The following is a 26,995-nucleotide window of genomic DNA, read 5'->3' on the forward strand; positions in this document are numbered from 1 at the left end:
AGGAAAAATCCCGAGAGAGAGAACTGAAAAAGATCTCATGGTCTGTTTCACTCAGATTCACCTCCATCCCACAGGGCCATATGCCATCAACCGGCCTGTGGGAAGGACTCTCAGAGAGATGGGAGGTAGATGAGGATGGCACTAGATACCTGCTCATGTTCCAGCTGGAGTCTCCCTGCCTCAGGGCATCTTCTGCCACTTCCTCTGAGGGAAGGATTGTAATTGCTTTAAAAATAATTTTAATATTGCTTATTGTAAATCTTATTTTTATCTTATACGAAAGCCACCTTGTTGGATTTGGATCCTGAAAAAAGGCATACAAATATCTTCTAAGAGAAAAGAAGCAACAGTAGCAAACCCAGGTGCTTCACCACACTCAAAAAACTGTGTTCCAAGAACACAGAAAAGTTTGCTTGTTGGAGTTTGGTGCAAGATTATTTCCATAACAGTAATCATTAGAGCTAGAAGGATGTGAACTGGAAAATAAACTAATCTGTATTTAATGATGTAACAGAAAACTCCTAAAGCTGAAACAGTATACAGTCTTCATTTCATGTATAAATCACTAACCTTACATTTAAAATGAAACAGAACTGCTGTGCTTCAGCACCTTATTCTTGGCATCATTCTAAAGTCATTTATTTTAAAATTTCTAGTTGTTCAACACAGCAAGAGTATGTCAACATTTGTGATGGCAGAAAGCCTAAAAAATTATTATTTGCATTAGTCTGCTACTGAGTTGACATTAGATAAAATAGTTCTATCAAAATAACGTCTTTAGTAGGAAACCACATTAGGGGAAATTCGTGTTCAGACTCTGCTCAAGAAGATGTTACCAATATTTAGAACTTGACAAGCTCTGGCTTTTTATTTTATTTTATTTATGATTGAAAGTTTAGAGATGGTTTAAAGATTCACTAAATACAATCCTATGCACACTTCAGTTGAATTTCACTGAACACACTGAAACAATTTCTAAATAAATATGCATAGGAACAGGCTACAAATTTAATTTTGCACTGGATAGCAGCCTATTTTTTCTGAGAAGAAAAATCCTTAGAGCAAGGCTATCCTCTTAGATATTGTTGGAGTTATAGATGCATCCTTGACTCTGTTTGTTGGAAGAATTTTCCAGCATGATCAACAGAGTAAATCTGATTTTCCAAGATACCCTAAAACATGCTGCTCCTTTTTCCTTTTAATCTGCTTGCACCATGGTCAAAATGAGTTAAAGTGAAATGCTGCCAGGTAAATTCCTTGCCTGTAAATTCTTTTCCTCATGAAGTTCTGCTTTGCCAAACAAATCCTGATATGAGGTATCTTTGTTTTAGACTAGTGGTCTGGATTATACAGACAGGAGAGCCTGGAGGAATGTTGTCCGTGGAGTCGTGATGGGTTGGGCACAACTTTGCAACTACACAACTGGATTATACAGATGCTTTGCCAAATTTGATTTAATGATCTGCTTCTGTTTCTTCAATAGCCCTATTCAAGGGTTGTGTAAATTAGAAGCAACAATTAAAAAACAGACCTGATTAATCTTTATTTTAAAAAATTTTCTGTGATACACTATGTAACAATGGCATGGTGACTGCCTTTATAGGACTGAGTGAAGCTCAAATTCCAGAGCCGTTCACAGTGACCTGAGCGTGACCCCAGATAATAAGCAAGAGGATGTGGCTAAAAGAACTTTCAGATTCCTGCCAATACTGCCAGTACAAGCTCTTACTCAGTACATTGGGTTAATCTAAAAAGCTGGTCACAACTTTATGCTGTACTGATCACAGCACAACCAAAACATCACAGGTATGTGACAATTCCAGAGAAGTCAGCAATAATAAAACATAATTTTCTTTGTAATTCTTTTGCAACCCATTTATTTCAGGTTCTGCTAGCTTATGAAGAAATTTAAATATATAAATGCCATTGCTGAAATACTCTGGATAACCCAGAGCAAGCAACTTCAATGCAAAGTTCTATTGTCATCCCAGATATCATATCTGTATAATTGTTAGTAATGAATTAAAGAGTTAACCACTAAAATATGAGGATGCCAGCCAATGGCTGTGCTCAGAACATGATGCTGCAGGAGATCATGTTGAATAACCTGGGTCCTGGATCAACTCAAGCCAGAACTTTCCCTGGCAGCAAAAATGACAAAATTGAAGCTATCATACTTTGGACACATTATGAGAAGGCAAGAATCCCTGGCAATGACGTTAGGGAAATTCCAAGGTAGAAGATGACAACCAGTTATGAGATAGATCAATTCCATAAAGGAAGCCAGGGCCTTGAGTTTGCAAGAGCTGGGCAGGGCTGTCAAGGAGGGGACATTCTGGAGGGCATTCATTCATCATTTGTTTTGTGATGTTTTATTATTTATTGTTTTGTTCTGTTTTATTATGTATTGGAATTGTTTTAATTGTCTTTTTAAATATTGGACGCCGTCCTGAGATCTTGTATAATAGGATGGCATACTAAAGCTTTTAATAGATGGATGGATGGATATTTATTTATTTTTTTATTTATATCCTGCCGTTTTCCTACAAAGGGCTCAAGGCAGCTTATATCATTCTCCCCCTCCATCTTATCCCCACAACAACAACCCTGTGAGGTAGGTTGGGCTGAGAGTGTATGACTGGCCCAAAGTCACCCAGTTGGCTCCATGGCTGAGCGGGGACTAGAACCTAGATTGTCTGAGTCCCAGTCCCATGCTCTTAACCACTACACCACACTGGCTCTCAATAGATAGACAGATAGGGCCACCATAAGTTGTGGATAACAGCACAGAGTTAGCAGCAGCAGCAGCAGCAGTAGCAACAACATCCAAAGGCAATTCCGTACACGCTAACTTTTGGTCATAACATCACAGGAAGTTCCTTGGCCCTGTTAACGGTCCATGTCAGAAGAGTGATGTGACACAACTATATATAGACTCATTTGAACTGCTTCCAATATGATATGCTGTTTTTAATGCATAGGAAAATATTATTAAGGGAAGTACAAAATTTTCCACACCTAAACCCATTGACATATGTAGGTTCATGTTCACAAATCCATTAGAAAATGTCACAGATCCCATCACAATACAAAAAGCCAACCAAAATGTTACATCTGGAAAAAAAATCAGAGCTATCAGAAAAGGTTTACCTCTAAAGAATGACAAAACATTCATTCTTCCAAACTACAAAACAAGACATTTGTTGCAGAAAGACTAGAAAGGTAAAATGTCTAGAAATTTTGAAGTCATGGGGATTTTTAAAAAATCTGTAACATTATTGATATTATTATTTCATCCATTCCTTATTACATTTATTAATCTAATGTTATCTTTTACTGATATACATTTAGAGATGCTTGAAGTCATATTCAGTTTTCCAACATGATTAGAGTCATAACACATGAAGATAAGTATTCTTGACAGTTTGAATGCTATTCTATAGAATCCAATGTTTCTGGGCTTGTTCCAGTTATATGTTATAGCAGTCATAGTGCTATCATATCAGCCTCAGTCTTCATTCCTCAAATCTAAACAAACCTGTCACTAAGTACTATGATTCTCTCATCATAGTACTTAGTTTCTAATCCCCTGCTATTTTTGCTGCCCTTCTCTGAACCACTTCCAATTTATCTGAATGCTTTTTAAAGTACAGTGTCCAGAACTGGACACAGCATTCAAGGTGAGGTCTGACTAGAGCAAAGTGAAGTGATTTAGAAAGCATTCTTTATTGATATAACTTACTATTGCATTTGGCTTTTTTATAGCTACATCCCTCTGCTAACTCAAAGTCAAAAGTTCAGCTTACCACTCGTTTTTTCCCCTTTACCCTGATTTGTTTCTGAGCTCATGAGGTCAGGCTTGACAGACAGCTTCCTCAACTCTGACTTTGACAGCCACTTCAAAAAGTGTAACTGTCAATAGTATGGAAACATTTTTACATTGTTGTAGTAGCAGCAGCTATGCACACAATGCTTTTTCTCTTGACAGATGTTAAAAGGTAAGCTCATAAAAAGAAGATAGTGATAGTTACACCGCCTTTGTGCCAAATCTTCCTACTTTTTCTCCTTGACAATACTCCGATTCATGCACAGTTTCTACATTTATCCAGGACATGCATGGCTTAGGAAGTACATCCCAAACCCATTTTAGGGAAAAGCTAGCTGTCAAAATACTGGGGCCCCTTTAATATTTTTCCCCACCAGGGAATTGGGACACATATGGCAATTTGTCCAAATAATAATAATTATTATTATAATTATTAAAATCCCTTTTTTAAAGGAATGTGTTAACCTGTCAATCTAAAAAAGGGAGGATAATTTGTTTAAACAATTGCCCTGTTAAAAACCAGAAAGCCAGAAAAGTGGAACTTTCTTTTGCACTCTCCCAAAAAGCTGATGTTTTAGGAAAAATGTACATCACCTTGACCATTGTAAGGAGGGAAAAAGAAGTTCTTGCCATGAAGGGTTTGTAAATCTTATCACTTCCTTTTAATGAGAAAAGATCACTTATATTTTTTGTTTTTCCTTAATAATTTGCTATAGGATCTTCAAGGACAATTTTAAAATGCAGTGCTACCTACTAAGCTAACCACCAAATGTTTGTGAAGTATCACAGCAAGAATGGCAGGCAAGTTTTGGCAGAATAGCACTAGTATTGTAATCTGGTTTGAGGAAAGTTCCAACCCCATTCCCCTTCCATTACTGTACAACAACTCATGCTCATCCAGGTTGTTTTCCCTATCTTACCAATAGCGGCAAATCATTAGGTTTGGAGGACCTTCCCCCAACCTGACTGTTGATGATCTGAGTTATAGTCCCAACACATCTGAGGGTTCCTAGATTGTGGAAGGCTCCCTTAGGACTACTTCACAAGTCTTCAAGGGAAGGGTCTCTCATTCATGGGAGTGTAATTTTAGTTGTAGCCCAATTTTACCCTAAGAGAAACCCTTACCCTGCATACATTTCTTATTCAAGCAGCTCATGTATCTCTATGTTGAATGGGTACTAGGGATCAACTTTAGCATCTTATGTTTAGCGGTCTGTATTATCTGTAGTATTATTTGAAGTGCCTAAATGTTTGTTGGGTGTGTGGGGGTGTAAATTGCTATTTGTACTTTTATCCTTAAATTTTAATCCAAAGACGTCCTTGCACAAAGCACATCTGCACACATATATGATTCTTCTATCTTGCAGCACCCCACTTCATGCCAGAGGAGGTGCTGCTCGACAGCCCCCATCCCTGGGCAACACTGACTTTGGCCATGCATAAACAGATCCAGGTCTGAATTCAGCATCTGTTATTTATCAAAAGTAAATAATATTCATCAGTAGAAGGAAAAAGTGGGTACAGAAGTAGTCCACACTTAGTCAAGAAGTACAGAAGCAGACCACAGAAAAACTAAGGCAACAAGTCATATAATAATTCAGCATTTCCTGCTTGTTTTGCCTTATTTATATGTCTGTCTTTCAAAACTATATTCATACAAAATATCCACCAATGATGCATGTGTTACTTTACTATTCGTTTCCTTCAAGGAACCAATGAGACACAAATGATCATCCTACTCCTGTATGGTAGACTAGGCTGACAGTCAGCAATTGACCCAAAATCACCTAGTGAGCTTTGTAGCTAAAGGAAGACTAGAAGTGGAGTCTCCAGATCCCAGTCCAACACTGTAATCACTACAATGGTTCTTATTATGAAAGCAATCATTTCTAATACTACATCCTATTCACCAGGTGGGTGAAAGGAATCTTGTTATCTGACTGCACTGGGTATTCCATGGAGGCATAACTTAAAGGAATCACAAGTGAAGAAAAAATTCTGCTAAGATGACCTCTAAATTAAAAGGATATGGTAACTGAGTTCTTTGATGTTTGTAGACTACAATTTACTTCCACGTGATAATTTTAGTAGGTACAGGTAAAAATGTTTTAATAAATAAATAATAAATAAATACATAATTAAATCTTATGTTATAAATACATTATATCCATCTTTGGAAAGGCCACCCCCACCCCAAACACATACACCATATATACTACGAGTTTGTATCCAGAGCAATGTGCAATCACTCCTTCTGATATACAGTTCTGCCGACCCCCATTTCTTTTTTTGAGACAGAACCCCTTTACAATCTAGCCTATCCATACCTCATCCCCAGCATAAGGTTGGAAAAACAAATCTGAGCACATATTCTTATAATGTGGATCTATATGACATCAGACACAAACACAGACAGTAGCCAATGGCTTATACATTGTTTTTGGAGAAAGTCAGCAAAGTTTCAAACCAGGATAAACTGTGTGACTGTTTTTTTATTACCTTTACCATTTTTTCTGCCTTCATTCTAATTTTCAGGCAATTTCCATGCAGAAATGGAAAAAACATTTCCTCATGTCTTTCTATATCTAATTTCTCCATGATTTCTGAAAGAGTTTGTTGAACAATACCAACCAAGGAAACTGCTAATAACTGATGTTATCCAAAGTTATCATGAATAAGAAAAGGTGACTTCATACTGCAAAGATCTCTTTACACTTGCCACTTCCCTGCAAGCTTCCTCTTGTTTACTTCCTGGCATCTACTGCCTGTTTAAACTCCCAGATGTTTTGTGCTTGTAATGGCCAGGACCAGCTTTCTGTCTTTTGCACGAGGATGTTAAAGACAGGGCTTCTCTCATTCAGCTAATACTAAAAGTATTCCCTTGTCTCAAAATTATCCTTCCTATTATTTATTTAAAAAATCATTTCCCCCAAAATAGAGCTGAAGACAATTCGTTGAAAAACTAAACCATTTTTCCTCTCCATATCTGAGTGATTAAGAAAACTTTAGTACATTTCTATGCATGGTTACCTAGAAGTAATTCTTGCTCTGTTCAGTGGAGCTTACCTTCAATGACTGTACACAACCTTAGAAGTACATTTGTATGCTGCTAGGCCCTGAAAAGTTGCACTTGTACTTGATTAGACACAAGTTCAAACTCTAACTTGGTCCTGAAATTATTTGGTAATTTACTACTTGTTGGCCTTGTGGTCCAACTGGATTCCAGTATATTTTAAAAAGTCATTTAAGATGATAGTTTTAACCAGTACTTTTTTGTAAAAAAAAAAAAAAAAAAAAAAAGGTGCCGGAACTCAGGTCGCCGCTGGCAGTAAGCACTCAGCACACAACCACACACACCAATCCCAAGCTGAGCAGCACAGGGACACAAAAGCAGCCCGCAGGCACTATGTTAATGATGTTTGCTGTTGACCTGCTAGGCCGACAGGCGATTCAAAATAACTTCGTAAAATTCATTGGAAAAAAAGGTACCAGAACGCCATTCCGGTGCATTCTATGACCAAAAAAGCCCTGGTTTTAACCTTGAAATCCTAATCAGCTTGAAACATGGCTGTTTCAAGGTCTACTTCAGAGACCCTGTTCTTCATGCCCACTACCAAGTGAGGTTAGGTGGGTGGTAACTGGGGCAAAAGCCTTTTAATTGCTTCTTGCGGACTGGCCTTTCTCACCAGGCATGGGAGACACCAATGCTATTATCATTCAGAAGTCAAGACTATAATTTAAACTGGTGTTATATTTATTATATTTATATCCCTTCAGCCATTGGGGAATTAAATGAAATTAATAATAATAATAATCTACATTTTTTCCTTGCAAGGAACTCAAAGCAGTTCATGTAATTCTCCTCCTCCTCTCAGTCCCTACAACAACAACCCTGTGAGATAGGTTGGATTTGAGAGTCCATGACTGGCCCAAAGTCACCCAGTTGACTTCATGGCTGAGGGTGATTAGAACCCAAACTTCCTGAGTCCCACTACTGCAGTGTCTATACCACACTGGCTTATTGATTTATAGAAACATAGAAACAGAGCGAGTCAGAAGGGGTCTCCTGGGCCATCTAGTCTGACCTCCAGCACCAGCTGGCTCCGCTCACGACATGCCCATTCCTGAAGGCTCTGGGGGATTTTCCGGTAGATAAAGCTGGTGCTCCTGTTGAAGCTCTGGTTGAATTGTGGAAAGGGGAAATGGCCAGAGATACTGACACTATCGCCCCTAAGCATCCTCTCCTGCCAAGCAGAGCCCGTTCATCTCCATGGTATACATCTGAATTACAGGCGATGAAGCGGGTTGGGAGACAACTAGAGCGTAGGTGGAGGAAATCACGGGATGAATCTGACCAAACATGCTTACGTGCTCATTATCAAGCCTATGCTGTTATTTTCCTCTCTAAGTTTTTAAAAGATCTGACATTATTTCAGCTTGTCGCTGATGTATACACAACTGTCAGCTCAACGACTTGGTCAGCTACCATAACTACAGCCAGTTCTGTGATGGGGTGTGGAGTCCCTGATAAGCTACTAGGTCTCCCTATTTAAGAATTGGTGGTAGGTACACTGGTAACCACTGCTTCTGCCATCACCATTCGCTTATTTTAGGTGAAACCCCTCCTGGGTATGTGATCTCCTCCAAATATCTGCTACTGAGGTGTCACACAAGAAACAAAGAACACAGAAATTAACAAAGATCCTTACAGGAGGAGAAGCTATAAATATTTATATCAGAGGATGTTACATTTTTCCTGTTTATTTGCCTTCCTTCCTTTTCAAGAAACACATGTTTGAAATATTAACATTAAATTAACAATGCTGATGAATAAACCTTTTCACAGTAAATTTGTTTATCACTGAATATACATATAGCTTTAACTGGAAGAGATGAAAGGAATTTCTGAGAAGAAATTCTCTCTCATGCATTCCGTGCATACCTGCTTCTCAAAGGACTACATTTACCCATATTCTCTAAGTACTTCAAGAACAAGCTGGAATACATTTTAAACAGGACAGACTTCTGTAAAGCAGAGATGTCAGACTGTATGAGCTATTTGAAGTTACCAAGTCAACCTGCATACTAAAAATACTTTTATTGAATCTCAGTGGTGTAGGCTTCTCAAGGAGGGGAATGTTCCTAACTTCAAAATGTTTCTAATCCTGATTAGACACAATCAGCTTCTAATATCAGCTTCTCACAATTTCTCAAGCCCTCTACATAATGGCTTCTTTATAGTCACCCCTTTCTGTGCAGCAACCCTTCCACCAGTTTTTTGCTTCCAAACACTCTTGCTGCAATCATGTCCTCTCATTCTAACTTTCATTTGGACTGGTCTATCAAGCAGGAACACAGGAAGACATACTGAGATGGTGAAAGGTGCCTATGGAGTTGTGAAAATAAGTTACATGTCCAAAAGTCAGAATATACTGCACCTACATGAAGAGAAAAACTAGGTGTCACAGACTTCTCTGACTTTGTAGTGCTGGGAACTATGTCCAGAGCGGCATGTTTGTTAAAAGTTCCTATCAAGCTAGTGATGGAACCACCTATGAATTTGCTACCTTGAGGCAGTCTGTGTAGCTCCAGCACTCATGGTTGAATATCATTAATTGGGCCAAATGTTTGCAGCAGGGCTCCTGTGAGTGTGTACCACCAATCTCTAGGGTTGAGGAACAGAATTGCAACTAGCTTGGTGTTGGCTACATAAGATCTGCCCTGAGTTCTCTGAGGTAGGGAGGAAAAAAGAGTGATGGAGGATGGTTAGGGTGTCTCCACTTCTTGTGTAAACTGGTTATGGTTTGATTATTTACTGAAACTACCCTGCCTTGTGGGGGACTATTATTTTGATAATGCATAAGACTGGTTTGGCTTGCTAACTGGTTTGTATTGTTATTTTGCTTTGGGCTTTATACAAGAGTCTGTGTAATTTTGTGTATCACATTTCAAGTCTTTCCCCTTCCCTTTCCCCCACCTTAATAAATTACTCATATACTTCTAGAGCTTACAGATAAATCTCAGTGCTAGCTGCAGTGCCATTTTGCTGAACAGCTTGCTCCCATGTAATGTTTCAAGCTTGGGAACGAAAATAGACGTTCCAAAACCTGGAGTGGGTGAACTAGGGATAATCTCAGGCTACTTCACAACTCCCCCTTGCCCCTACACCATCTCCATTTAAAGATACTGCTGCCTGGTTTGGAGGAGTTAAGTGGGGGCCACAGTCCCCGTTGTTTTTGACCACTGTCCATGCTGGCTGAAGCTGAGAGTTGGGAGTCCAATATTATCTGGCGGACCACATGTTTCCCACTACTGGATTAAGTAATGCCTCGCAGTGAGATACTTCCAATCTACATTGTTAAATCCAAAGAACAGGAATATGCAAGTTCCTCGCAACTAGTTCACTTATGTTTGCACAGCAACCTTTACTTGGAAATAGGGTGTTGGTGAGATGAAACATGCAAATTTATTACGTTTAAGTAGCACTTGGCCTCACTTGACACCTCAATTGGCACTCTCTCAAGACAGAACACAGTGCTAAAGCTTATTATCATTATGAAACTAGATTACAGTGCATCAAGTGGCTCTGAGGGTTTAGTCTCCATCTCATTGCATCACACAGTTCAAAGTTCTTGGTCTCGGTTGGATTAGCTAAAGCTTGCTTGCTTATGTACTCATTTGTTTACTCCCTCTCCCCTTTTTTATTACTTGTTATTGTCTGCTCTGTTAACTGTTTTTAAAACTTTAAAATATTTTTCTGATATTATATTTTATTGAAATCTTATTACCTGGTTTTATGGACTGATTTTACGGTGGTACAGAGATGAAATAAAGAAAAATTTTGCAAATTTTCCTTAACATCAAATGCATTTTTAATATGAATGATTCTTATACTAAATATACAGTTCAAAATTTCATGGTCACAACTTTCTCAAGAATAGCTCCACCAATTTTAGCCAGTAAGCCACCACACATCCTCACAATGGCGAGTCATAGCCTCAAAGAAGGTAAGACATAAACATTTGGCTTTGCCCCACCAATATTTACCAAGAAGCAGCATATGACAACACTCGTACCACTCAACACATGCCTTCTAATAAAATAGGCTCTCTCTCTCTCAGACACACACACACCTCTACAACAAACACATATCAATCCTCAGGCATATTGAAAGCAAGTGTAGTGCGATTATTAGAATGTTGGACTGGGAAGCCAGAAAATCAAGGTTCTAGTCCTCTTTCAGTCATGAAGTCCACCATGTGACTTTGGGCCAGTCATTCAGTCAGCCTAACCTACTTTGCAGGTTGTGAGGATAAAATGGAGAGACAGAAAACATTATAAGCTGTCTAGTGATGCTCACAAGAGGCAAAAAGGTGGAATACAAATGTAATCATAATAGTGTGCACCTACATTTATTCAACAATTATTCCACCATGTTCAAGTGCATCCAATAAAGGGATGATGATGTTAACCTCACTTTTAAAGACCTGATAATATATAATACCAGGTCTTTTATTTCACCAAGATTTGTCCCATTGGCAATTTTGATGCATCTAGAGCAGGTGTAAGATGTGGGCACAGAGTACTTTTTTCCCCAAAGCCACAAGCACATGCAACATTTCTCCACCCACCCACCACCACAAACACACTTCCTCCTCTTCCTTCCCATTTGGAATTTCCCACAGGCCTCTCCTTTCACAGGCGCACTCCTGCTGCTTCTGCCCCTGCTGCCTCTCTTGTCAGACCTATCGTCCACCTTACTCCCACTTTCACTTCTGCCTCCAGCAATGCTCCCCTCAGCAGTCAGGAAGCAGCTGAGAGATAAATAACTAGTGACAAAGACCTCTTCTAAGCAAGGCTGTTGAACTCACTGTTGTTTCTTCCAGTTTCATTGCAAAAGTATTTTCCCTCCCTGCCTACATAACCTCTAGGTGGTGCTGTGGTATAAAGGAATAACACAACTACACTGGTCAGGTCTTGCATTTGTAGGGCTAAAAAACACCAGATTTTCCCCACTCCAAACCTCTGTGTGAAAGAGCTCTTAAAAAACAGAAGCCATGATGGAGGATTATATAATTAGCTAACACAACTGTAAACAACTGTAAGAAATGATAAGCACACAAGAAAAGCCTCATCTAGAAAAGCTGAAGATGCAACAACAAGCAAAGGATTTGCAAGACTTAAGATTGCTGATTAATAAAATCACTGTATGAATGCCCCCATAAGTAGAGGGTAAAATTATTAATGTCACTCCCTAGTATCATACTAGTCTATTTTTGACCACATTCAGATGATCAGATGAAACTGAGACATGTATGGACTGCATACACCCAGATGCGGCCATCCTGCTTTGCGTCTCCTCCATGCAACTAAGGAAACGAGACAGGTAACAGTAGCTTCCTGTTATGACCGACCCTGGACTATTGTTAATGACTTCCAAATGAACCAGGACACAGAAGCTTACTTTAAACCATGTTTATATCTCCTGACTATTCTGAAAGAGTTTGGACACTGTTAACCATGATTTTTTTCCATTCAGATATGAGAAGCTACTGCTAACTGCAACTTCCTGGCTTGTTTTGATATTTGTGCAAAGGAATGAGTGAAGCAGATGCAGATGACACTCTTTAACCTAAGAATTGATTGTTTGCACCAGGTCAATATGCATATACCATAACTGCTTCTATAAACATTTACCTCAGATGTTTTACTCCCAGTTTATTCATCTGCTTCTTCAGCCATTATGAAAAGGAGAGCTGCTCAACATGTCCCTTTGATTGTTAATTGCATCCCAACCATTAGGACCATTATTGTTCCTAAATATTAGGACCATTATTGTTCCCTTCAGAATCTTGCTTTTATAAAATTTATAGCTACAACTATTCTGATTGAAAGAACCCATACAAAACTATATGGTTTATATATTCAAGCAAGTTGGTTTGGGAAACATTATTTCACACAACCATGTCCCTCAAACAAATGAAAAATACAATTATTAATATATGCTTCAAATGTAAAACATTTTACAATCAGGTAGAAGCAAGCACAAGATTTCTACCTTTTTTTTTAACTAGTTGACCTGATTTCTTTCTTTCTTTTTTTTTTTTTTAAGTAACAGCTATATTTGTATATTCTGGATAAAGTCCGCAATCTTAAACATACATTCTTGGAAATTAAACCTCACTGAAATCAATGGGCCATCTTTCCTAGTAAATATAGTTTGGACTGACTAATAAATGCTATAAAGCTAACAGAAGCAATGTCCCAGAAAACCATTATCATGGTGAATTATTTGAAATATGCATGACTTTATCGATATATTATTTCTTGTTAAAATAGTTTCTCAATTCCATTTGTGAATTTGTGAGAATAAGAGCATTTAAAATACTTAACTGTATGTTACCTTTAAGTAGAAGTAGCTTACTTTACCATGAAATCTACTTTTCATTCCCATGAAATTCACTACAATGAATAGGAAAAAATAGAACCACTAATATTAAGGATTTCAATGCAGCATAAGGTATGCCTCAGAAAAAATCCAGAAAATTATTAATATTTTATTAAAGTCAATTCTGACATCAGATTTATTTCACTGCACAATGTATAAACAAAGAAAGCATCACAGTTCCACTGTAGAACAGAAAAGATATGAATCCAAATTCGATGCACTGAATCATTATTCTGCAGAGTTTTTAAACTAGCAAAGCTGCAAATCACTGTGAAATCTCTCCATTATCTGTAGACCATACCTCTGTCTCTCTCGCTGAGATGCTTGATGTCTGTACATCCAATCCACAATTTGCTCTCTTGGCTGAGAGATAGAATGGATAATCCTTTGCCACCATTGTGGCTGAAGGTGTAGCAGTTCTGGATGTCACCGCGGATTCTCTTGGTTTACAAAATATGAAAGCAAAGCGAAGTCTTCCCCCAATCTCTCCCCCCCCTCCCGTATGCTGACACTTAGCAGATGGAGAATTGAAGTGTGTAACTGCTGCCGCACTAAGCTTCCAAGAGCATGATCCGAGGCAACTCCTGTGCTCACGCAGGAATAGGAAGCAGCAAAGCGCTCCTGTGTCAAACAAGTGCAACTGAACGCTGCTCGTTACTGAGATCCGCCCACTAATACAGGATGGGAGGAGAATGGGCGAGCAATTTCAGTGCAAATCTGCAGATCACAGCAGATTATTGAAAACTCATTCAGAACCCAATGGGAAACCCTTGACTAAGGGCGGCTAGCGAAACACAAAAACAAAAACATTTTTTTTCAAAGAAAAATGCCCTCACTTTTCCAGGAAGTGCTACTTAAAATACAGAATATTAGCATACAAAGGAAAAACACTGGGGGTTGGGGTTTTTCTCATTTTTGTTTGTTCAGCTAAATGAATCTCTCCCACATCTTTCCATCACTGACCTTCTCACATTTTGTGAACTTGGAATTTCTTGTTCTTACATGAGGTGGCATTCAAACATGCAACTCCCCACCTGTGTTCTGAAATGGTACAGTCCCAAGAAGGCCATACTATGTGTAATTTTGAGGCAGGAAGCTTGTCTTTTACACAGCGAGAATGTAAGATGAGTAGGGCATTTATGCAGTGTGTAGAAAGATTCAGTTTTATTGCTGTTATTCCTCTCCAGTAAAATACCTGAAATGTACTTGATCAAATCAAGCACCCGCTTACAGAGAAAATTAGAACATTATATTAGCTGCTCTTCACTTATTATTAGCTAACATCGTTGCCCTTTTCCATTTGGCAGAGGAGGTTTCTCTGTGCTCTAATTATTGCACGGGCAGCTTTTTCACGAGTAAGAGTGCGGGACTGGGACTCGGGATCTGTGTCGTAGTCCCCATTCAGCCCCAGGGACTGACTTTGGGTCAATCACAGACTCTTGGCCCAACCTACTTCTCAAGGTGGTGGTTGTTGTGAGCATAAGAATTAAAAGAGGAGAATTATGTAAGTCACTTTGAGTTCCTTGAAATGAAAATGGTGGGATACAAATAAATAAATCACCAAAGGATGCAAGTTGGCAAGTGGAAAAATAATTCTGCATGTTGCATCATGGTGGGCATCAATCCATGAAAGCAAAGCATTCTTTTTGCAGTAGATGAAAGTACCAAAAAAAAAAAAAATGAAAGAAATGTTCTGGGATCTTCTCAATGGCAAGAAACATCCAGAGCCACATGGAAGTATTCTTTAAATAAATATAAGCATATTATCCCACTCTGGAGCTAAAAAGAGTTCCCAAGCTGCTTACATGCAATCAGTAAAATGAAATAATCTGTGCCCACAGGTATACTATCCAAAATGATGTGCACACAAAAAGATACAAGAAGGGAAGACAAAGGAAAAAAAAAGTTGACTTTCATTAAGTGATCTGGAATGGAAATACTAGGCAAGCTGTTTGGCCACCTCAAAACTATAAATATTATTTCCAAGTGCTTATTATTTAGTTAGCATGTGAGACAATGAATACATTTGTGTCACTGAGAAACAAGGTGATAACCAGTTCCAGTGAAACTGGAAGTGCCCCACCAACCTCAATGGAAGACAGCTGGACTGTTGAAAGGGATGATGGTTCTCAACATAATATGCACAGTCCTTTGGCTGCTAAAATTAATAAGTACAGCTGCCCCGTGCTAACCAAAGGATGTCGAGAACTGTACTTCAGTATATATAAAGGACATGAGCTTGGGGAGGCTGAGTTAGTGTATCAACAGGTTTGAATACTTTTGCATCTTTCTTACATTTAAGGGAAGTATATGCTACAGACTCTTTATTTTTTAATTAGTATTCCAATAAAATTGTCCACACAAGATAACATTCAAATCACACTAAGTGTGCATTAATCTTTTTTTTCCCAAATATTTCAAGATGTATGTGATATACTGAAACAAAATTAACATGGGTAGCTTTTTTATTGTTTCCTTTACCTGAATTCAGTAGGCATGCTAAATTAGTTTACTCATTAGTAATTTTCAAATGCAAAATAAAAATATTCTGATGCAATGATTTTATGCAACTGAACCTAATTTTTGAATTAGGAAAAAATCCAATTCATTTTTTTTCCAGAAAATCTACATCACTATTTTTAGTAGACTTACCCTGCTTCCCTCTCATGTGTTTCTGTTCAGCCTGCTTGAATGGCTTTTAATTTATATGGGGTTTTGGGTTATGCTTTAAACACATTTAGTCCTGAGACAGACCTATATCCTGTCCCCCCAAAATTTTCTCAATTTTTTAAACACACAAATGCAGTTTGCATTTTTGCCTTTAAATGGCCTGCAAAATAAGGAGCAGGCAGAAGGTTTAGAATAATTTTCTGCATTAGCAGAGCTGTCTTATCTATGTAAGAAATTTAATCTGGTAGGTTGGTATGACATCCATAGATTATGCCAATTATACCAGTAAGTGTGCTGAAGCTACAATTCTAAAGATATTTATGAGGAATTAATTCTGACTGAGCTAAGTAGGATTTGCTTGCAAGCAAACATGTTTAGTATAAGGAAGCAAATATGCATACATATAACATCTTCATCAGAGAAGGCTGAGACATATTGTTCTAGGGAAGTGAAATATTTCAACTCAATAGCCTGCACAAAATTAACTGAATGCACACCATAGGCTATGGTACAGAGAAAGGTCACAGAGTGTTATGTTAACAAACTCGGTAGGTTGGAACTTGATCATGCCTCTATATCAAAGGAAAATCAAAAAAAATTCTGACTTCTGAGAAATCCCTTCATGAAAACTGCTAGAAAACCACAGTGACTTCCTAATATGACCTTCAGTCTATTTCAATTACCCCAAGTGGAGGTGAAAATGTAAAAAGCCTGTAGTATCAAAGAGATAAAAACATGATGAACACATGCATATAAAAACATATAGCCATGGACACTACTGAAAATACAACTATTCTCCCACACCTAAGAATGGAATAATGTAACAGATTTTAAGTAAAATGCCACCATCAGGTTATTAATTGGAACAGACTATGTGAGACACATGGTGCAAATATTTTGACAATTTCATTGGTTCTCATGATGTTCTGGGCCCAATTTAAAGTACTGGTGTTGACCATTAAGGTTCAGAATAACCTTGGTCCATGATAACTGAAGGATCCTGGGGAAACATTACTCTGGATTCCCTCCTTGTGCTATGATGCAATGGGGTGACTACATGGGGCAGACCCTTTTCAGAAGAAGTACCAACATCCTAAAATTCTTTGTCTAGTAAAATTTGTCTCATACCTTCCTTGCTTACTTAAAGCATTTGCCAAAAGCAGGTTTTTCAGCAGTTCTGTTGTATTTATATTCATTTGTGTTTATAGCTTGATGCTCTGTTGGATTACTACCAATTATTTTCTGGTTTGTGATAACGATGGTTTAATATTTGTATTGGGATTTTAATGAAGTGTTAAGATACCTTGTGGATTTTTGACTGGTCATTTTAGTCAATCAATAAATGCTTTGTTTTTTCAAAACAGCACTCCTGGAAAATGGAGCTTTCCTTCAGGTTTCATGCTTCAGACTGACTGAACTGGCTTGCTCTCAATTGCAAATCTGGTCCAGGCACTGGGGGCTCTTAGGTGTGAAACTAGATTTTAGGAACTATTTGACACCCATCTGGAACTGATGAGCTTAATAATCACCAGTCAACACAAAAATTGGGAAGCTTAGTGGGGTGTCTTGAAAGAGATGTGACAATTCCCTGAGCCAGTTTTTGTTGTTTTCTGGAAATTGACTAGAAAAAGAATGACTTTCCACCTAAAAGTCTGCAATGGTTTGTCAGCTTTGCCCCACCTACCAAAAAAGGTCATTCCAGTGCTATTCATCTTAGAAATGAGTCACAAGCTGGCAGCCACCCAAACAGTGCTTTGCAAACTACCTTGCATGGCTCTTGCACACTGTATTCTAAAAGAGCAAGCAATGGGGTCAGGGCTAAGTTTCCAAACATTGGTACAAAGATGACAAATGTTACTTTGTGCCTGTACTAGGATACTTAAGAATAAACTTATGAACTGGAATTGCAAACAGGCACGCTGAAACCTGCTTAGACTCTCAAAGTAAGGTTAGATCCTGTAAGTACATGCAAAGGGTCTGGCTTTAGTTAAACAAGAACAATTTCTCTACATGTTTGAGTTTTGTCTCTCAAAATTCACTTTAGAGAACAACAATTTCTGCCTATCCAGTAATACCCTTTGAGACAATGGATGAACAATCTTTACCAAGAACAGTACCAACCAAGGATTTTCAAGGAATTGTGGAGCGAGATATTACCCAGATCTTAGCAACAGGATATCCTATATACTTAAAACACTTAAAATATCCTATATACTTTTGGCTCTTACATTCTTAGTGTCCAATTAACCATTGATTAGACCTGTATGAGGCTGCTTTTGCAGAGCAGATGAGGTTAAAGATGCAACTTTTCCCACCTTCATGCCAGATGATCTTATGCTATAGAAACCTAAACGCACATAGGCTTGCTTTCACTTCCTGTCTTCAAACCAACTGCAATTATTCTCTTGGTACCAAGAGACCATCACTTTGAAAACTCAGCTAAAGCAGATGCCATCAGCCACCTCCTGGAAATCACCAGGCAGCTGTTATTTATAGATATATCAAATCTTATTTCCTCCATGTACTTGCATTTCCATGGTCTCTCCCCATGTAACAGTTTACAAACACTGTTTGAATCTTCAAAGCAAGATTTTTAGAGATCTTGGAATTTCATAACATGAACTAACAGAAGAAAATATATGGACTTTCAGAAAGGTTTTCATTTTTGGGAAACAACAGCAAGGAACTCGGAAGGCTAGTAAAGTTCCGCTCTTTGACTATTGGAGAATCTTGCTCAACCTTCCCATTCTGGCTTTTGGAATTTTACCAAATACTGTCCACAAGCCTTCAGGTTTTCATGTGATTATCCACATAGACCTACACAGCAATACAACAGACATATAAACAGAGCCCTAGTGGTAGTTAGGGTGGCTAAGGAGACTGAAAGGATGTGGCTACTAAAATATCCAAACTCACAGGGTTTAAATTGAAAGAAATTGCTGAAAAATTAGAACTGGATTACTGTCACTTTACTCATGGTATGTAATTGGGGAGGGTGGAAAAAAACTGTTAGGAAAATACGTGTATACTAGTTTTTATAAGACAGAAAGTAAGATATTTAGTATGATACTGAACTGCAGAGAATATAGAGAAAAAGGTGATATTAAAGACTGGGCTATTTTATATCAGATCTAGATTTGGAACCTTATTTCAAGAAAAACTGTAGTAATTGAAATGAATAGTTGAAAGCAATTTATTAGAAAATCTCAAGATATTTTTCATACAGACCTGTGAGGTTACTTCCCACACTTTTTAAACACAATTTGTCTCTCTTCTGTATCTCTGCTTCCTATACATCAGTATTAGCATGACTAATAGAATATGATCATACCAATTTGAAATGAGGTTTCACACAAATATTTTTCTATCATTTCAATGGGGGAAAAATGTCTAACATATAATCACAAGCAGTAAATCCACCATGTCTATCTCTCCTCATGTATCCACATAACAGGAAACTTCAGTTTTCCATTATGAGTATACACAAAGAAATAAATGTGTGTTTTCATGTCCTTGTGTACATATTTTTAGAGACACTGAGATACCCAGGCAGGAAAATCATCATGTGTAATGCTGCCTCTCTTTCCACAGGTTAAGTAGGCCAAGTTGTTCTAATCTCAGAATAAAGCCTCCACTCTTGTTATCATTTTAGCTGTGATCACCTCTGAGTTTGCTCTAGCTTTAATAAATGGAAAGGTGATTTTAAAAGCTGAGAACAGTGTTCCTGATATTGCCTCATCAGTGCTTTATACGCAGGTGCTAATATTTCCCTGTAGCTATTTCTAGTTTACCGAATCCATCCAAGAGTGACATTGCATTCTTGTGGTAGAAGTGTATTGTGTGCTCCAACTTATCTTTGTTGAAACAATATTCAGAAACCTTTTCTATTTTCAGCCAATGATTCCTGCCAGTAATGCTTCTTTTGCAACCAAGATGCACAAAGAAACAACTTTACCTGAATGTTCCCAGTTTCTCCATGTGCCTTGATATACATGATGGGTCCTGCTCTCTAGGTGCTTTGTGCACAGCTGGCAGTGGTAAGATCAAGGAAAGCCCTTTGCTGTTTTGACTTTCTGTCTAATCAACCTGGCTGATTCCCTTCTGGTGTGAAAAACTTCCTCTGCAGAAAGCCATTGGAATTCTGGAAGAGTAAGAATGATATCAATTCAATGCTACCTCCTTGATTAATGTGCATCAGATGGTGCAGGGAGTTGCCGAGGCAAAGCGAGTTGTAGCAGCCAGACTGGAGTGGCCACATGCTCCAGTCTCACTTCTAGCATAACTTATGAGTGCCAGGCTGGACAAGCCCATGGATTGGCTGGCCACGGGGAGCAAGACAGGGCTTTTTTGAAAACTGGGCCACTGAAATGGCTCCGTGAGACAGAAAGGGGAGGGTAGAATCTGTGGGAGAGGCCCTTCTCCGGGAACCCTCCGTGAAAGAAATTAGGCGGGTAGGTACTCGGAGGAGGGCTTTCTCTGCGGTGGCGCCCAATCTATGGCATGCGCTCCCCAGAGAGGTCCGCCTGGCGCCGTCGTTATTTGTTTTTCGGCGCCAGGCGAAGACCTTTTTATTTAAGCGTCATTTTAATTGTTAACAGTATTTGCTTATTTTATCTGGCCAGGCGACTTATTTTATATTGTTATTTATTTTATATTGTTATTTTTATATTGTTATTTTTGTATTTTACTTCATGTTGTGAGCCACCCCGAGGCTTAGGCTAATGGGGCGGCATAGAAATGTTTTAATAAATAAAATAAATAGAATAAGCTGGGAAAGCCTGTTGCTGCGGAAGCTCAGACTCCGTAGCAGGATGGAGTGAAGACACCCAAACAGGACTGGCTGCTAACTAGTTCTGGTACAAGACAGAAGAAGGTAAGGATGACCTTTCCTCAGCCAAGGAGGTTTGAACAAGAGAGCAGAAAGTAGGCAACTACACTGTCCAAGCAGGAATGCAAAGCAGTCAGCCAGTTTCCACAGCAACCCCAATGCTATTAGCAATAAATCTAATGCCAGTGGTCCAATGATTTGTTTGTACCACAAGAATCAGGGACTCCACCTTTTGCACTACTCTCCTCCTTCCTCCATGACAGACATGCCATGTCAAATGAGGAAGGTCCCACAACAAAGACACCAATAAGAGCTTCCTTGAGAAGCAAGACGAGCAGGAGCTCATACTCCCAGGAATTGCCCTATAAGATGCAACAGTCAAGCCATGCAAAAAAATGCCCACGGTATAGGAAGGACTCTCTACCTTGAGCTAGACTGTTGTTTAATGGGACATAACTTGTGGGGGCCAATAGTCATACCCTGTGGAAATATTTGCCACCAGTTGTTTTTTTGGGCCGAGGGATGGAGCAGAGTAGCTTTAATGCTCCTCTCCTCATGAAACCCATGACAGATGAGCTTTTAAATTACTTTAAAAATGTTTTATTATATTAATGACTTGTAAACTACTTGGAGAGCTCACTGGGGCTAGTTTAAGCTGGGAATACATTATGAAATAAATTAAAATTAGATCCATGCCCTCCATAACTATTGAATGTTATTCCGTTCCCAGTCCTCCAATTCCCTAGGCATGTTTCCAGGCAGGGGGCTCCTAATATGGACAGTCAAAAGGCATTATGCAGCTATTCCTTTACAATTTTCCCAGGTAAGAAAAAAGATGAATTAAGTGATGGGAAAGCCCTGGAAGGGTAGAAATTGAAGGCATTTGCTGTCTGACCCTTGCATAAAATCTTGTGATTAAGACAGTGTGGCTGCACAATAAAAACCTCAGTGGGAAAAATGCCACATCAACCTGTATAACCTCGTTTTTCACTATGCCATATTTTCCCTCAACTTGTCTTAAGAACGATCTCTGAGGAACTCCAGGGGTTACTCCTCTTCTTTATATCTATGTGGTGTATGTATACCTTTTGCATAATTTTCAGTCGGAGTTGGAACAAACAACTAATCTGTCACATCTAATCTATTTATCTTTTCATTAAAAGGAATGGAAATTATTCCAACAGCAGATGGAGAGCCCTTATTTCAAAAGTACTGCCTGGGGCAAAATCAAATCCAGTCTGCTATGTACTGAAAGGGAAAGCCCCTTTACAGAGAAATGCAAGGGAAGATCAAAGGAACACAAAGAATTTTAAAAGCCTGCTTTCTTGACTGGAAATATATTTTCTTAAAAGGACAAGCTGGATAACCCTCCAATGCCCTGCTCATACTTTGTATATTCTATTAGGAAAACAAGTGTTCAAGTGCTAAATAATGAATAAATAAGTTGATAAAAGAAATTATTTTAAATGGTCAGATCCGTTTTTGTATTTATTGGCTAACATAGGACAATTACTTTGTCCCCTTGTTTTCTCTGTTCCTTTTTCAGCTATAGCAATCTTCTACATTTTTAAAGTAATATTGATTCCATCATCTCTTATCCTCATCTCACACTTTTTATTTTTTATTTCTAAGATTTATCACCTCCTCCTCTGTCCTTAATAGAAGCTCAAAGCAGAAACCTATACTATATAATAGTTAAAACATTAAAAGATCCAGGGATAAGCAACATAAGCTGGCTCATTCGTATCAAACATTATCTTAATAGATGCTCTAGTCAGTTGTAGCACTAGAGACCTCTATAAACTTCCTGAAAGGTGACTGCAACTAGTATGGTAACCTAGCTATTTTTTAGCATCCAAAATAATATGCAAGTATTTTCATACTTGACTCATAATTGTCTATTAGTCTGTGTCAAAATCTGTGTATCTTGATGGCGGTTTTAAAAGGTCACAAAAGAGTTAAACACACTGCTCCCACTGAAAAGTCAATGGCCATGGTGAATATAATTGCATTTATCCCCTTTAAACCTTTGGCTATAATACTGACAGACATGAGTGGCAGGGCCGAAGCTATAAGGTAGAGGGCAGATATTTTAGCATGGATATCACCTTACACAGGCTAAAATGGTGATGTAATAACTCCCTTTTAATAAAAGGGAGAGAAAATACACACAAAAAATTCATATTTTCCTTCTCCCTTTCTCCAGGAGTTCTTGCAAATTTTAATTAGACTTATTTATCTTTTGTTTGATTGGAAGACAGACCATATTTTATTGTGGAATATTTGTCCATATTCAGGACAAATTTAACCATGTCACAGGAATAACCCAAATAGCTGAAGCAAGTTAAAAATACAATTTAAGAACCTCCAAAAGATGGCAGGTAAATGGAACTGATTTACAAATATGTGCATCACCATATAATGCAAAAATTCCCACATTTATTCTTCAGAATGTTCAGCTGTAGTAGGACAAGATTCAGCAATTAGGCACATAGTGTCATGAGCTGGTCTCCCCACTCTTTTCAGCAGATTTGGATGGAACTTCAGAGGCACTGTCCTCTATTTGAGCTCTAGAGGTGACAGAAAACAATGCAAAGTAACAATCTCTTTGAGATGTGGGAGTAGCATCTGCCCACAGAAAGAGTTAAACCCAAACTGAAACCTCCCTCCTCCCTTCACTCTTTTTCAAGAAGGTCCTGTCTCCACCCTCAGGGTGGCTTCTGCTCTTGAGGCAGACAGGTCAGACACTTCTTAATTGGTCCACTGGCTCCATCTGTCATCTCTCTATACAGTCAAGAAACTCCACCTCAATCTCCATCCCACCCTGTTCTGAAATATCCTCCTCCTTTTCCGAGGTGGGCTGATTCTCACACGCTGAATATCTTTACTTTGTAACCTCGGATCTGCAAAGTCATCTGGCCCTCTGTCCCCTCCTCTGAATCTGTTCTGTTCATTTTATATTTGATTTGCTTTTGTGAAAAAAATATGGGAAATTAAAAAATAAGCCTTTTCTTCCTCAATTTTTAAAAGACAGCAGGAAGTTGCACAGAACAGTTTATGATATGTAGTTTGGCTCCCAAGTTTCCACCAGGCAAGAGGACTGCAGTTTCTTTCAATTAAGCTGCTGAATACAGGTGGTTAATGGCATTTCTAGTTACAGCAACCTGGAAATTTGGGCTCAGAGAGAAACACAGAAGCTGACAAAGGATAGGGGCCTGAGTGACCAAGGACACAAAATCCTACTCACATAAGGCATCCCAACAGTAACCACCTCCCCCCCCCACCCGGCTCACAGGTTCTGCCAGTTATGACTTCAGTCTTGCCTGGATTAGCTGCAAGCAGTTTGTCTGTTGTTTAAAAACTCCATCCATGGGTATAATAGCCTGATAAAGTCTAGCCGTTTGGCAAGTCCAAGTTCCTATAGCCATACAGTTCTTTTCCGTGCCTTGACTAAAAGCCATCTGATTCATGTGTCCATTCCAAACAGTCTCAGCTGGATTCACTCACTATACAGAGACAACATTTCAGGTACTAATTCAGCTGGAATGTCAGGGTCATGAACTCAGTCAGGCCCATGTACTCAGTGAGTCATCACAAAAGCTTCTTCTGCTGCTTTTCCCCTTGATCTGTTCTGAGTAGTCTGCAGCAGTTGCCTTCTGTTATACAAGTCCTGGAATGTACCTGTCATATTTTGAAGAATGATTGCTTCCCTTATTCCAGACATCTCCCCCTTATGCACCCTATCACAACTTCATCAGTTCAGCAAATGTTTTAGTTGAAAAAAGGCACATCAAGTAGCTTTCGGAAGTCAAGTAAGCCATTTGTGTTTAGGAAACTTCTTCAACTTAATTTTATCCACACATGCAAAGGTCACTAGGGGAATATCTTATTTCTTGACACACTAACACTAGAGTCTAGTCACAAACACATGCACCCCTGCATGTATATATCTGTAGAGATGTAAGAATGAAGGAATGCCCATGTCTAAAAGATGGGATACCAAGTAAGCAGCTGGCACTAGCAATATCTGTTAACCAAAGCAAAAGGGTTTGGGGATTAGGGTTAGGGACAGCATCAAAGGCAGCAGTGGAACATTACTCCAGGCAAAGTATAGCATAGGGCACATTGGCATATCCAGCACAAGGAAGATCATAGTGATGACCTTCTGCCTCTTACTGCAGAGGCAGGAAACTAAAAGACAAAGCTGACTAACCAAGAAACATAACAGCTCAAGAAGGCTTCCTAGCCTGAGCTGATACTGGTGGTAAATCCATCCAGCCTCAGAATCACTGAAGATTACCTGCCAGCAAAGGCAATTCAGTCATACATCCCTGTTCAAAACTGGGATGTATGGCTTCTGTTTAATTCATTTTGTCTCTCTTTCTCAGAATGATTCTCAGGCATTATTCATTTCATTGCTCACTCATTTATAGAATACGCAAAAAGGTTTTCTGCAATTTAGGTAATTTGTAATGTTTTAAACATTGTGCGGAGTTTGCATGTGATCACAGGGACAATATAAGAAAGGTCCTTAAGCAAATATTCTTAGATATTAGAGCACAAATGAGCCAACTTGCCTTGGAAATAGCAGGTCAATGGAATTGTTATTGAGCGCAAAACCCCAATTTCAGGAAGAAAGTTAGATTTTCTTTTCAGTGAAATGGGGCCATCATATGACCTTGAGTCCATGAGCAAATGGACTCAATGATGCAACAAAAAAGATTCAGGAGCACTCTGTACAAGATAGATTGTACATTTGTGGAGCACCTACAATGGAAGACCTAGCACACTATTCATTGTAGTGCAAGCTATATTCTACTTGCCAGGAGCATTATTTATCTCCACTGCTTGGGCAGATGAGAAACTTGGTGTCTGAACCAAATTAAACTGATTTTTTCCTTTGAAGATCTGACCAAATTGTGAGTCAGAGGGTTGTCCTCTTTGTTGTCAAGGTGATCAGTTTGTCTGATCAAATGAGCCATGCAATAACTTGGCTATTAAAAACTACATGAGGTTTTAAAGGGTATATAAATTTAATGCATTTTTATTAATGTAAATTGTGATTATTTTTATGTTTGCATGTGTGCATGGGTATGTGATTATTCTTTGTTTTATGTTTACAATATCTGTGCTTGATATGGACCTGCTGGCTTGCTTTTTTCTTAGTTCAGCATATAGTCAATGAGCAGAGCAGAACAAAAAATACAATATAGCAGAGGCTGGAAAGAGATTAGAGATGTATGAAATGTGTGTGTGTCCTCTACTCTAGGAAAGAGAAGAAGCACCACCTGTTATTCTCATGCACACCGTTTCTATTGTCACTCTCTAACTGCTGCCTTTCATGTCAGTGGGCCAGTTCCCATGACATCACATGGGATAGCCATGACATCACAGGCCATCAAGAGCCTTATATACTTACCCATCCATTCAGATCTGAGTCAGAGACCCTTCTTGAAGAACCATCCCTCAAAGAGGTGAGAGGGGGTGGCAAACAGAAGGAGGGCCTTTTTGGTGGGTGTTCCCATCTCTGGAATATGCTCCCTAAAGAAGTTCATTATTATTGTTATAGTGCCAGGCAAAGACTATTCTATTTTCCAGGTATTTTAATAACGTTCTCGTTCTCTCTCTCTCTCTCTCTCTCTCTCTCTCTCTCTCTCTCTCTCTCTCTGCGTGTGTGTGTGTGAGAGAGAGAATGTTACAGCTACTAAACTTTGTCCGTATTGTTTTGTTGTATTATTTTATGCCGTTATTCATTTTAGTTGGCTTTAGTGGAACTGTACACTGACCAGAGGGCCCTACCAGGGCTTTGGGTATAATCTATAAATTTGAAAAATAATGAATCAATGAATGACCCTGAGAAGATGTAGCACATGCTGGCTTCCATGATGAATGCAAAACTGGCTGGCACGGATTATTTGAGTGTTAAACAGCCCCTGCATAACCCTAAAACAGACAGAGCTGGTTTGTACCATCACTACAACCCAGCACAATGTGTCACTGTGGGTTATATAAGAGTTTTTTAACCCTCAGATAACCCCTGGCTGGCTAATCTGCATGTCATGACAACCCCTGGTTGGGGTAGCATATTCACAATGGTGACTAGAATGTACCACAGCGTTTTGAAGGTAAATTAACCCTCAATGGCTCTCATGTCATGTGAACCAGGTTAGTGTGTCAGTTAAGCATTGCAATAGCTTCCAGTCAAGCTGACTGGACAGGGTGG

At 38.8% G+C, this 26,995-nt stretch overlaps 1 protein-coding gene across 3 annotated transcripts in view; it reads right to left on the minus strand.

Moving 5' to 3' along the window:
* Positions 1 to 26,995, minus strand: part of ARHGEF3 (Rho guanine nucleotide exchange factor 3) — a 135,733-nt gene that overhangs the window by 31,959 nt on the left and 76,779 nt on the right. Inside the window, exon 1 of one of the 3 annotated variants that reach the window (XM_044451355.1) lies at positions 13,576 to 13,720. The exons of the other annotated variants lie outside the window; for them this stretch is intronic. Within the exon in view, the coding sequence (XP_044307290.1) occupies positions 13,576 to 13,671 (96 nt within the window). The 5' untranslated portion in view covers positions 13,672 to 13,720. Of the gene's footprint in view, positions 1 to 13,575; positions 13,721 to 26,995 lie in introns of those variants that run through there. 3 annotated transcript variants of the gene reach the window in all.

This window comes from Varanus komodoensis, unplaced genomic scaffold (genome assembly GCF_004798865.1).
Source record: "Varanus komodoensis strain SLA01 unplaced genomic scaffold, ASM479886v1 scaffold6_2, whole genome shotgun sequence".
In the NCBI taxonomy this organism is placed as follows: Eukaryota; Metazoa; Chordata; class Lepidosauria; order Squamata; family Varanidae; genus Varanus; species Varanus komodoensis.